Source organism: Lynx rufus, unplaced genomic scaffold (genome assembly GCF_022079265.1).
Source record: "Lynx rufus isolate CCGP_SWC_20201006 ecotype Redwood Valley unplaced genomic scaffold, mLynRuf1.p SCAF_5, whole genome shotgun sequence".
NCBI lineage: Eukaryota > Metazoa > Chordata > Mammalia > Carnivora > Felidae > Lynx > Lynx rufus.
In genome coordinates this window covers 64,515,840-64,529,222 of record NW_025814867.1, presented here as the reverse complement: position 1 = coordinate 64,529,222, position 13,383 = coordinate 64,515,840, and the positions used below count along the sequence as shown (strand labels likewise).

Below are 13,383 nucleotides of genomic sequence, written 5' to 3'. Positions count from 1 at the left end.
ATCTTGAGTTTGATGTGTCTGTGAGACCTCCAGGAGAGTGTCCAGAAAATAGTCAGATGTGGAACTCATTAGAGGAGGAGAAGGAACTGGGCTATAGACATGGATGTGTAAGGTATCAGCCCAAAGGTGATAACTGAAGCCACCAGCCTTTAAGGATTCAGCAAAGCAATGGAGCCATCAGATAGATTGAAAAGGAAAAACCAAGGAGAAAGGAAGAAAACCAAAGCAAATGGTCCATGGAAGTCAGAGGAGAGAGGATTTCATGGAGAAAGTGGTCAATAGTTTCAAAGGTTGTGAAGAGGTCAAGGAAAATGTGGATTGAAAAGACTCCATTGGGCTTGGCTATGTACAGGTTGCTCATTGGCAGCCTTTGCCATAAGAGTGTCAGTAGAAGAAACGAAGAGATAAGTTGTTAAATATGGCCTAGATTGAAACTGTTCTTATAGCCCATGCTCTTCAGCACTAGGTTTATTATGAACTCAAAGCAAGGCATCATTTGGATCTGGTATGTAACCAACTAAAGCCATGGAGTGTCCAGTGGCAAGCTTCAGTACCTCATTGAGTTGAACCCCAGGAAGAAGTCCTTTTGATGCCTTCTATTAGGTTCTTAAAATGGCTTTTTATTAATGACGGGCTATGAAACCCTAAGTGATAAAAGTAGGACTCACCCATTAAATCCAAGGACTGTCTTGTCTCTCATGGTCAAGAAATCCCATGGGGTGCCTGGGTGGCTCAGATACTCAGTCTAAGTATCCGACTTTGGTTCAGGTCATGATCTCATGGTTTGTGAGTTTGAGCCCCTCATTGGGCTCTATGCTCACAGCTCAGAGCTCAGAGCCTGCTTCAGATTCTGTGTCTCCCTCTCTCTCCACTTCTCCCCTGCTCACGCTTTCTCTCTCTCTCTCTTTCAAAAAGAAAAATAAACATTAAAGAAAAATTAAAAAAAAAAAAAAGAAACCCCTTTGCATCTTCCTGAGCTCTTCCCTTATTCCTCATGCTAACTGATAATAAGTTCTGTTGATCCTACCTTCTAAATATCTTTCAAATGTTTCACCTCTTCTCCATATCCACTAACACTACCTAATTCAAATCTCGTTATTCCTCATGTGGGCTCCTGGTCCTTCTGGTGCAGGTGACATTTCCCCTCAGTCCCTGTAAGTCAATGGGGGACCAGAATATGTCTTGCTTATCCTTCTGTCTCTACCCTTCAGCTTTTAGCATGGTATATGGCAAATAATATATGTTCACTAAATGTTGAGGGGCAAGTATAAATAATGAGTGTTGTATTTAGGGCTTTGGAATCAGATTCCTCAACACATGATAGGAGGGAAGTCATATACTAGTGAACACAAGATACTCCTCTTGTCAGATAGGTACTAATTACCATCCAGCGCTTAGCAATTCTATTGCTTTAACTAGCAGCTTTCTTTCTTATCCATGACACTAGGTTAGTTATATGGAATAAGAGAAGAAAAACATTTGGAACAACCTTTTTGCACATCAACTGGAGTTTAAAACTCCTTACTTATTTGGTAAAACAATGGTTAAGTTCTGCAACTACACAGATTGATCTAGAGGGTATAATGCCAAGTGAAATAGGTCAATCAGAGAAAGTCGCATACCATACAATTTCACTCCTATGTTGGGTTTAAGAAACAAAATGAACAAACAAATTAAAAAAAGGGACAAATGGAAAAACAGACTTTTAAACACAAGAACAAACTGGTGGCTGCCTGGTGGCTTGCCAGGGGGAAGGTGGGTAGGGGAATGGGTGAAATAAATACAGGGGATCCAGTGCACAAAGAGTACACTTATCTTGATGAGCACTGAGAAAATACATAGTATTGCTGAAACATTATATCATACACCTAAAATTAATGTAACACGATATATTACTTTTACCTGAATCATAAAAAACGACAACCAACAAGATAATTCTGGTTGGTTTGATATGACAGACCGAATACTGAGCAAAGAAAGTTGTTTTCCCAAAGTGGTTAAAGCGATCTATAAATCTGTGACAACTCTCATATCCATCTTGATTGGATAATATTGCTAGTGCATATTCCTTCTTTTTTTAAAAAAAATTTTAATGTTTATTTTATTCTTGAGAGAGAGAGAGAGAGAGAGAGCAGGGTAGGGGCAGAAAGAGAGGGAGACACAGAGTCTGAGGCAGGCTCCAGGCTCCAAGCTGTCAGCACAGAGCCCAATGCAGGGCTCGAACCCACGAACTGTGAGATCATGACCTGAGTCGAGGTTGGACACTTAACTGACTGAGCCACCCAGGTGTCCCTGGTGTATATTCCTTCTGGAGCTAGCAGGGTAAAGGCTATGTGGGGTACCCCAGCGACACATCAACATGGCTTAGGACAGGTGAAGAGCCAACCCTGGTTGCTGACAGTCCTCTCTTCTGAGTGTTAATCTTCCCCAATGGAATAAAGTTTTATTTGAAAATCACAGACCGAGACCGATCTGGAAAGGTCTTTGGACGTGGCTGGCCAAGCCCTGTGGTGTTAGAGATGAGGAAGCTCAAGTCCACAACTACTGATGTGTGCAGGGGTGAACTGCTGCCTTACCCACTGTCCCTGCTGGCTGGTAGGGCCTGTTTGGGAGGGAAGTGACATTGTGTCATTCCTCAATCCTCATAGCCTTGATTGTGTGTCACCCTATTACTTTGCTCGTGGGTCTCTCTCTTCTTTCCTGGGGGAATGAACTCAGGTGCCCAGTAACAGCCACTGCATATTCTCTTCATTAATTAATACAATGCAAAGTGTCCAGCCAACATTGTTACCTCCCTAAATGGCTTTGTGCTCACATATTGGCACCATATGATTATAGAGAATGGAGGTTTCTGACTTCTGCTCAAGTTTCTGCTCTTTTAGAAAGCAAAACTTTCTTCTGTGGTTTAAATATATATCTTATTTGTTTTAAATACAGCATTTAAAGTTTGTTGAAAAATATATTCATAATAATAACATTAAAATTTTTTTTTAATGTTTATGTATCTTTGAGAGAGTGAGAGAGAGGGAGAGAGAGAGAGAGAGGAGACAGAGCATGATCAGGGGAGGGGCAGAGAGAGTGGGAGACACAGTATCTGAAGCAGGCTCCAGGCTCTGAGCTGTCAGCACAGAGCCTGACGCGGGGCTTGAACCCACGAATTGTGAGATCTTGACTGGAGCAGAAGTCAGGTACTTAACTACTGAGCCGCCCCAGTGTCCCCATAATAATATTTTAGATTAAAAGTAAGGAGCAAGGAAAAAAAAACCCTAGTAGGATATTTTATATTAAAAGATTAAACTGACTGTCAAAAGGAAAATATGTTGATACTCACAATGATTATAAAATAAAAACTGACAAAAGGCAGTTTTCAGGTTACCGCCTCATCTATTTCTTCTGCTTTGACAAAATATCAAGCTTATTTTAATACATCACAATAGACACTTCCCTCTCATTTCCTCTCTTAGCAAGTTGCTATCACCCTTGGCATCGTCTTGCTGATTAAATGAAATGAAAATATCCTGGAAAAAATAGCTTCCATTTCTGATATGTGAGTTAATTTTTGTCTGTGAGAAACATAAGAAAGACTGTCCACAAAATGCATGCCTATGCAAAGCCACTCGGAGTCTGTAAAACTGAATACACTCTCCAAAAGGTGTGGCTCAGCAGGGTGGAGCCTGGCCTCCAGACCCTTTGAGACCAGGAGCGAATCCTGACTCCACATGGCAGGCTCAAGGTCCTCATCTGTGAAAGGGGGAGAATGAGTTTTGCAGTGTTGTGAGGAAGAAAGGAGGTAAAGCACCTGACAAGTAGTCACTGCCCAGTAAACACACCTACAATCACTCTGCTACTACTCACCAGCATTATTATTCCAGAGAACATAATGAGATCAAGGGAATGCTAATGCCCTGGATTGCAATTATTTTTCTAGATTCTGATTTTTCTATCGACCAAGTTGAGGAGACCACATAAAGGAACTCGTGAGGAAGAAATACAGTGCATTCTGACCGCTGTGTGGTCCTACTTGAGGTTTTACTTGGATCTCCCCAAGGGGATTTAGTTCCCAGAAGCACCAGAAAGACCTTGGTGTAGCCCAACATGAGGTCTCGGACCTTTCGGATGAGAGTCATGGATGAATTTATGGCAAAACACATTGCTATTGCTGATGATGCAGGGTACATCCGCTAGAAGATTTGAAGCCAATATATTTCTGCAGATTTGTCTTGTGTTTGGAGGAAGACGGTCCTCCACTGATAAATATTCTGTCCTCATATGTTTTTTCACTGTTTCAAGGGTTTACCTACATCTTTTATGGGAAGCAAATATTTCTCAATTCATTGAGAAAAAAAAATAAAACCATTGTATCACATGTTAAGGGGGAAAATATTTTCTTTCCCCTTTCATTAAAAAAAAACAAAAAAACAAAACCCCAAACATAACAATGAATAATGAAAGGAAAACAGAGGGAGCCATTCCATTCCATGGGGGAGGGGCGGAGTAGCTGCAGGGGACAGCTGCAGCACGTCTGGCGTCCCAATTCTTTCCTTTCCCATCACTTTATTACTTACTGGACCAAGAATGTAGACAATTTCGGCTATGGTTGTTTTGCGTTTTAGTGTCTCAACTTAATCTTATGCGGTGCTCCTTTGCCCCCTGCACTGAGTCCTAAGCCCACAGGGTCACTTCATGGTGTTTCATGTAGCCACAGAAGCGGGGACTCTTACTCCTTTTCCAGCTCCAGCTCCTCCCATGAGGCCCTGGAAAATTTGGAAGGGCTTGTGGTCTTAGCTTGGGCCGCTGTAACAGACTACCATAGGCTGGGTGGCTTAAACAACAAACATTTCTCCCCGTTCTAGAGGCTGGAAGACCAAGATCAAGGTGTCAGCAGATTCAGCATCTGGTGAGAACCCTCTTCCTATTTGGCAGATGGCCACCTTCTTGCTGTATCCTTATGTGGTGGAGAGAGAGAGGACTCTGGCCTCTTCACCTTCTTATAAGGGCATCATGAAGTTAATCCCATCATGGGAGCTCTACCTTCCTGATCTTACTAAACTTAATTATCTCCCAAAGGCCCCGCCTCCTAATACCAGCACAGTGCAGGGGGTGAGGGGGGGAGGGAGGGGGGAGGGAGGTTAGGGCTTCAACATGAATTTTTCAGAGACACAAACATTCAGTCTGTAGCACTCATATAATGCTTTTATCAAAATCATCATAAAGCAAAACCCTTTATGCCTCTTTCAAGCATTTCTCACTGTGGTTTTAGTTGGGGACCAACTGACTGCATACGCACACACACCAACACTGTGTGACCCTCAACCAGATGCTATCTACTGTTAGCGTCTTCCTCCCAAATCACTATGTTAAAGCCCTACTCCCCACTGCGATGGTATATAGACGTGAGTCATTCGGGAGAAAATTAAATTTAAATGAGGTCATGAGGATGGGACCCCCATGAAGGGATTAGTGTCCTCACAAGAAGAGGACAGAGTTCTCTGTCCAGGAGCAGGGCCCAGGAAGGACAGTGAGGTGACGTCCGCAAGCCAGGAAGAGAGGCCTCAGTGAAGATCGACCTTACTGGAAACTTGACCTTGGGCTTCCAGTCTCCTACACCATGAGAAATAAATGTGTGTTGGTTAAGCCACCAAGTCTATGGTATCTTGTTATAATAGTTTGAGTTGCCTGGGATGCAAGGTGACTTCAATTCTCCTAAAGTGAAAAGGCGCAGGGAAGAGAGAAATGATGACTATGGTGATTCCTAAGGGACTGTTTGATAAATTTCTGAAAACATGTTTTCAGACTTACGGAAAAACTCTTAGAAGTGAATATTTTCTATCGTGAGATTGACTATTACATACATGAAAAAAAATGATTTTACTCTCTAACACAATACAATTTCCCCCAAATCTTCCCTTAAACTATCACTTTCTTCTTTTTTACAAATTTTCACAGCTTTTGATTTTCCTGATATTTACATACATTTACATGCATAAATATTCCTATATTTACATATGCATATTTACGTTGATACATATATGAAGGAAGAGTAAATCAGCAGCATATTTTACAGTATTTATATAGCTTTTCATACATTTATAATTTTTAATAAAATTTTAAAAATATGATTTGTCTCTTCCAGCACATAGGGAACCTAACATCAAAACTCTCTGGAGGCTCATTAAATGCAGAATCACCATGTAGAATTCTATATCCTGACCAGTGATCTGCCATTTCTTCTAAGAAGGTTATATGTTTTCTAGAATTTTGACAAACAATACATTATTTCACTGCTGGAAACTCTGCCTAGTATCACTGAGATCTCTACATGGTAACATGGTAACAAAGGTTTGCTCAAGCTGCACATGCTCCTTGTGGGCTCGGGGAGGCGGTGGTGTATTTATTAATACAGAACCTCATATCCCATTATGTCACCCACTCATCCTTGCTAATGAAACATGATATGCCACCACCATGGATTAAGTGGTGTCAAATCATCCAAAAACGCTCACCAAAGATTTGCTGCTTGTTAAATTTATCGAGAGCTCTCACCCAAACTCGTGCTGCATTTTACGCACATGGGAAAACTGAGATTCTGTCCAGAAGTGACACTAAGAGAATCCTGTGCTAGGAAGAGCATTTTTAGCAGAATCTCTTGGGGGCATGTGCTAAAAATGCATATTCCCTGCCTCCAACCCCTGAGTTTCTGCCATAAGAGTGGGCCGGGATGAAAGCCAGAAATCTGATTTAATAAGAACCCTGGGTGATTTTGATGTTATTGATCCACATTGAGCAACATGTTGTAGTTGTGTTGGATCTTGCATCCAATTTAGAAATTACACACTTAATTTAGAAATCACTTGTTTTGAGCAAGATGGGCAAAGGCAAAATTCTAAACTTAGAGAACTTTGCTTTGTTCTCAATGAATTTTTTCTCTTTCCAGGAACTTCAGGTGGCTTCACTATTGGGTTTCCATGAGGCTGGCTTACCAAGCTCTGGACATAATTTTTCATAGTTTTCTCGCTGACCTCCATCCATTGTTAAACTTTAGGTGTCATGCCCAAAGATGGCAGCCAGATGTCTGATGCCAAGGAGTTATGGGTGGCTAACACTTTAATGTGTGGTTCTCCTGGGTTTATGTTTCTTTTAACAAAAGGGCTCTAGGAAGTTGGGATAGTCCCCACAAGGGAGAAATTTCAAATACTAAACTTCTAGATGCACTGGCAGTACAGCAGGGGAGGTCATTTTGGTCTACTAGCCTCAACTCTCAGTGGGCCTCCTTGCAAAATCAACTCTGTTCCTAAGAATGTACAGGATTTCCTTTGCAGACTTATGTAGAAGTTGAAAGGACAAGACTGACCACAAAAGGTATTGAGAGTGCCAAGTTCTTGTCTTCCAGCTTTGCTGATCTGTGCTGATATGATCAAACCGGGAAAAAAATTGGCTAACATAACTCAAGTTCACCTGACCTTAATATAAAACTAACTTGAATCATCAAGCCAGTATAAGAGTTTGCAGTGGGAAATATCTCTTTCCAGGAGGAGGCTGTTCAACCCATAATGGAGTGACCCATATCAGATGTAGGAATTTGGAATCAGAAATCACTTGCACTGTTCTCCCAGTTGATCCTGCTCTAACCCTCCGGGAGGCCAGAATTATGCATCTTGAGGTCTAGCGAAGGAGAGAGGATACAATGTGGGTGACAAGAAGCCCAGGATAAATCTGAACTGTTAACAAAAATAGCTCTGGGGGGCGCCTGGGTGGCTCAGTCGGTTAAGCGTCCAACTTCAGCTCAGGTCACAATCTCACGGTCCGTGAGTTCGAGCCCCGCGTCGGGCTCTGGGCTGATGATGGCCCAGAGCCTGGAGCCTGCTTCCGATTCTGTGTCTCCCTCTCTCTCTGACCCTCCCCCGTTCATGCTCTGCCTCTCTCTGTCTCAAAAATAAATAAACATTAAAAAAAAAATTAAAAAAAAAAAAGAAAAATAGCTCTGGGTTCTGAATCTGGTCCTCCTGCTCAGTGGCTGTGTGATGTTGGGCAAATTACATACTTCTCTTTATTTCTTTAATATTTGTTTATTTTTGAGATACAGGAATAAATCATGAGCAGGGGAGGGGCAGAAAGAGAGGGAGACACAGAATCTGAAGCAGGCTCTAAGCTGTCAGCATAGAGCTTGATGTGGGGCTCATACAGACAAGCCGTGAGATCATGACCTGAGCCGAAGTTGGGAGTATAACCGACTGAGCCACTCAGGAGCCCTCACATTACATCATTTTTTAGATATAGTCTACTATGTGTGAAATGGGAAGTACACTGATACATAGTAAACACTCAGTTCATACTTCTATTACTATCATATTGTTAATATTCTTCAAAAAATTTTTTAATGTTTATTTTTGAGAGAGACAGGGAGAGAGAGAGAGAGAGACAATGTGAGCTGGCGATGGGCAGAGAGAGAGGGGAACACAGAATCTGAAGCAGGCTCCAGGCTCTGAGCTGTCAGCACAAAGCCCACGAACCGTGACACCAAGACCTGAGCCGAAGCCGGACGCCCAACCGACTGAACCACCCAGATGCCCCAAATATTATTAATATTCTTATTAGCCATCTTAGAAAAAGTTAGAAAGGTAAATTTGTTGTTGGTGTATATCAGCCTCTTTGCTGGAGTAGAAGTAGAAATAGTGGGAAAAGTCTGATTATAAAAGATACAGTGATAAGTAAGAGAGACAGATCAGGTACTAACATGGCAGACTTTCCATTTTAGCATTCAGGATGGAAAAAACTGGTTCCCCCTTTCTGAAAACTTACATGTATGTGTCTATTCCAGATAAGTCCTGCAGAAAGCTTGATGCACACTGTCAGGGACACACAGAACATGGCGAAGCTCAGGCACAGGTCGAAGGCTTGAAGCGTCAGGTGGTACGCTTCATAGTGTGGTGGGTCCACACAAGCTGATGGGAATTTTGCATATGGAAAAGGGAAGGCAACTGCATAACCGAGGTAACCGGTCCCTGCAATCCCTGAAAACGAGTAGAAGCAATATGGACCAAGGAGAGCAGATTCCAAGGCTATCGCAAAATGAAGTGGACATCCCATAATGCTTAGAATCACAAAGGTGAAACTAGCTTCCCACTGAAAATAAAACAAAAATAAATTGTTACTTTGGAAACTAGATTCTTCAAAAGCTTCTCAGCGATGTGGAGAAAGAAAGCGTTGTTGGATATTAATCTCTTTTACTGGGAAGTGAAGGAGAAATGGGTTACAATTTTCTCTTTAGGCCCTTTTATTCTCTTCTTGAATCTACACTCTGGGAGAATAACATATCAGCCAACTGAGCCAACAACTAATTGAATTCCATTCAACAAACATGTGTTTATTTATCTTCTATCATGTGTTAAGAGCCAGCTTATGGTGGGAAAAAGATGAATACCAGAATCCCTGCCTTATCCTAGGACCTTGCTAGTCAGGGCATGGTCCATGGTCCAGTAGCACTGACATCCCTGGAAGTTTGTTAGAAATGTAGAATCTCATACCTCCCCCAGATCTACTGTATCAGAATTTACGTTTTAACCAGATTCCCAGGTGACTCACACTTATTTGAGCCATGGGAAGATCTATGATCAGAACAAAGTAGTCTTTCTATATCCTGGGATTACTTGGCTCCCTACTATTGAAATGCAATATATCATAGACTTCCCATCCTTTTTTGGGGGGGAGAAGTAACAGAGACAGCGGAAGGACAACCCAAGCTGAGGAGTTGAGACTTAAACATACATTATTAAAAACAGAGGAGCCTATAGATCCACTTATTCAGAATGAAATTTGGGAGCATAACATTGGTTCTGTCCTCTCCAAATTGGAATACTTAAATATTTACAATAATCGCAGGAACTTGTAGAAAGTGTTTGGAGAAGAAATCAGATATAAATTATTCATTTAAGGGGCACTTGGGTGGCAGTTGGTTGAGCGTCCGACTCTTGATTTCAGTTCAGGTCATGATCCCAGGGTTGTGGGATCAAACCCTGCATCGGGCTCTGTCCAAGCTGAGAGTGGAGCCTGTTTGAGACTGACTCTCTCTCTCTCTCTCTCTCTCTCTCTCTCTCTCTCCCTCTCTCCCACTCATGCTCTCTCTCTCTCTAAAATAAAAATAAAAAATATTCATTTAAAGCCAGTTTATTACTGAAATCCGTCATAGTAAGGCATCAATCAGAAAGAACTCAATTATAATTGGAAATCACATTCTCTATGTTCCATCCTGAACTGGTAGAGGTTTGACCTTCAAACCTATTCAACCATCCTACTCAAGGTCTATATATTTACCAGGTATCTCTTGGTCCACTCTTTGTGAGCCACCAGCAGAAGTATACCGGTCATGATGGCCTGTGAAAGGAAAACGGAAAAATAATATCCATGATAGAATGTACCTCTGGATAGAGTTCAATCTGTCTCACGGTTTGACAACTTTATTATGAACTAGAAAGAACAGCAAATGGCTAAATGGATTTATGGCTCTGATCTCTTCCTCATCTGGGATGACAATGAAGAAAAAAGCCATCAGTGTCATAAAGACATGATTCATACAAGCTCATTTTTTTTTTTTATTTTCTGTGTTGCCTTTGCCATTGCAATTATAACCTCCCCTACTGTAAGGTGTCACTGCAATAAAAGCTTGGCTTTATAACCCTTGCCATATGTTTTATTTTGATTAATTGTCTATCATTCATCTTTCCCACAAATTGCTAAAATTACAAATGGGAGGAACTGGAAAGGAAATGTGTCACAGAACCCTGAAAACTTGCCCAGCAACAGCATTATCTTTTACTCTTTGCTTTTCTTTTGAGATTCAGGAGCCTCAGCCTACTGGTGGGATGCAAATATGTGATCTCCGTGTCTCAAGTAACAAAGATTATAATTAGAGTGAATGCATGGCGGGACATTAATTGTTCTGGGTGCACTGGTGTTCAGCTTTTCAAAAGTTTTGTTTTGTTTTGTTTTTTAATAGCCTCCGTTGAGGGAAAAAGACCCAAAGTGCAGAATGAAAATAGTTCAACAAAGGAGGGAATGGTGTCAGGGCAATATATAATGAAAAAGAAAAAAGAATTCTGGGCTCATCTTTGATTCAGCTCCGGGTCTGGTGAAGGAGACCTTTTGTGGTCACTGAGCCTGGAAACTGCTTATTCCTGACCCATAAATCATTTGTTCCTGGTCAGGGAATGTTTTGAGGTTGAGAGAGACAACCAGGAAGAGACGTGCCTGAAACCAGATATAGAATGAGGGCAGGAGTAAAAGCAGTTACGAATTAGGTTTTTGACAGAGAAATAAACATGACTGTATATATAGTATCAACAAATTTAAGGGGGTGGAAATCAGAGCTTCTACCAATATGGTTTTGTGATATGCTGCTTTTGTAGCTTCTGTGTCCAGCCCGTTTTTTTTTTTTTTTTTTTTTTTTTGATCCAGCTTTTCATTTTCCTGGCATATTTTATTTTGAATGCCCGACTTGGAGAATTCGAGAGAGGTGGGGGAGAAGTGTGCACATGTACATTCACACAACACTTCTCGTGTGGCTCAGGCTGAAATTCCAGACGTGGCATTGCCACACCATAAAACTCCCGTGGATAAAAACAGAACCATCTGTAGTCGAAAGAGGTTGGCTTGATTCTCAAGAGGAAAGTTTCCAAGGGACCCTGTGGAGGTTGAGCCAGCATAAATAGCACAACAAAACAGAATTATTAAGAGCAATTGAACATTGATGCTGAGCCGGGGGCCAGTCTACGCTTTCAGAGGCAAAGGCATCCAATGGGCACGTTACTCCTCTACGGGCGAGAAACACAGGGGCAAACAAGAGAAAAGCGAAGGGGACACTCCTCTCCTGGTGTAACTCCAAGGAGAGAGCTGACATTATTAGACGCTTAGATTCCAGGTTGCCTTAACCACTTTGGCATGAACCGTTTCTTTCCTTTCAAAAGTTGAAAAATGCAGCCGAATTGCAGTCGCCTGATATTTTGGTTGTAGCTGCCAGCTTGAATTTTGCTTTGTTTACACAAAACTTTGAAAAGATCTTTCATGGAGTAGGCTGGTGTATGAATGCCATTCAGTAACTTGGGAAACCCACCCTGTGGACGGAGGTGGCTCAGGGGCGAGCACACCCATCTTCCCTGGTGCCCCTGTCCAGCATGCCTGCGAGACAGAGGGCGGGTGTCCCCTGAGTCATAGCCTCCTGTTTTCTTGCTTTCTTTTCTTTTTTAAACTCTTGTATTTAGACAGGGAAGAGGGAAGAAAGAAAAAGGAAGAGTTTTGAGGGTAGGGGAGAGAAGTTAAATGGGAAAAGGAAATGTGAGAGGCGGTGTCTGAGAGGCGGTGTCTGAGAGGCAAGAGCGGGGCACAACAGGGCAGTTGGGTTTCAGAAAGGACCCAGAGGAGGTGCCTGGGGAGATAGGAGCCCAGAGAGAAGGCCCAGTCTTGCACTCTGCTCTCTCTCTACTCTTCTTGGCAGGCTAGGTTTCTGCTCCACAGGCAGTTCCAGAGAGATTGCTTGGGGTTTGCAACGGTAGCAACTAACACTCTGGTCGGATGATAATTGTGGGCCCTCCCACAGGATCTTTAAATTGCCCCCTGTAAAGGACATAAAGGACTAAAGGTTCCCAGAAGCAGATGAATTGAAGGAAGCGGGGAGGCATCACAACAGTAATAGAAACTTTTAGAGGGATCACTTTATTTATTTATTTTGAGAGAGAGAGGGAGGGAGAGGGAGCCTGACAGCACAGAGCCTGACATGGAGCTCGAACTCACGAACCACAAGACCAGGACCTGAGCTGGAATCAAGAGTCAGATGCTTAACCGACTGAGCCATCCAGGTGCCCCTAGAGGAATCATTTTAATATGGGCTAATTTATTCACTTATAAACATCTGTTGTGAGTCTACTGCCAACAAGGGATGTGATAGGCACTCTGCAGATGGCATAATAGCATAAATTAACATTTACTGAGCCCTTACTGTATGTATGCCAGGCACTACACTAAACATTTTACATGTGATAACTCATTTAATCCTTATAATGATGGAGATCTTCTCCGACTTTAAAAAGTTTATTTATTTATTTATTATTTTAAAGAGAGAGGGAGTGCGCATGAGTGGGAGAGAGGGGCAGAAGGAGACAGAGAGAATCCGAAGCAGGTTCCACACTCAGCATGGAGCTTGACATGGGGCTTGATCTCACCACCACCTGAGACCACGGCCTGAGCTCAAACCAAGAGCTGGAAGCTTAACCGACTGAGCCACCCAGGTGCCCTGATCTTCTCCTACTTTTTAGAAGATGGAACAGAGAGGATAAATAGGACAAGCAAGCTCACCAAGTAATAATCATACGCACAGTGGCTCCAACTTTCATT

The 13,383-nt window shown here is 42.2% G+C and overlaps 1 protein-coding gene across 3 annotated transcripts in view; it reads right to left on the bottom strand.

Moving 5' to 3' along the window:
• TMEM212 (transmembrane protein 212) overlaps positions 1 to 13,383 on the bottom strand; it is a 51,893-nt gene that overhangs the window by 1,693 nt on the left and 36,817 nt on the right. For 2 of the 3 annotated variants that reach the window (XR_006965596.1, XR_006965597.1), the window contains one exon: positions 10,312 to 10,371. Coding sequence is in view for 1 of the 3 variants with exons in the window: in XM_047098663.1 (XP_046954619.1) it covers positions 8,800 to 9,123; positions 10,312 to 10,371 (384 nt within the window). In the remaining 2 variants the exon portion in view is untranslated. Of the gene's footprint in view, positions 1 to 8,799; positions 9,124 to 10,311; positions 10,372 to 13,383 lie in introns of all 3 variants that reach the window. The other variant, XM_047098663.1, reaches the window with a different exon arrangement.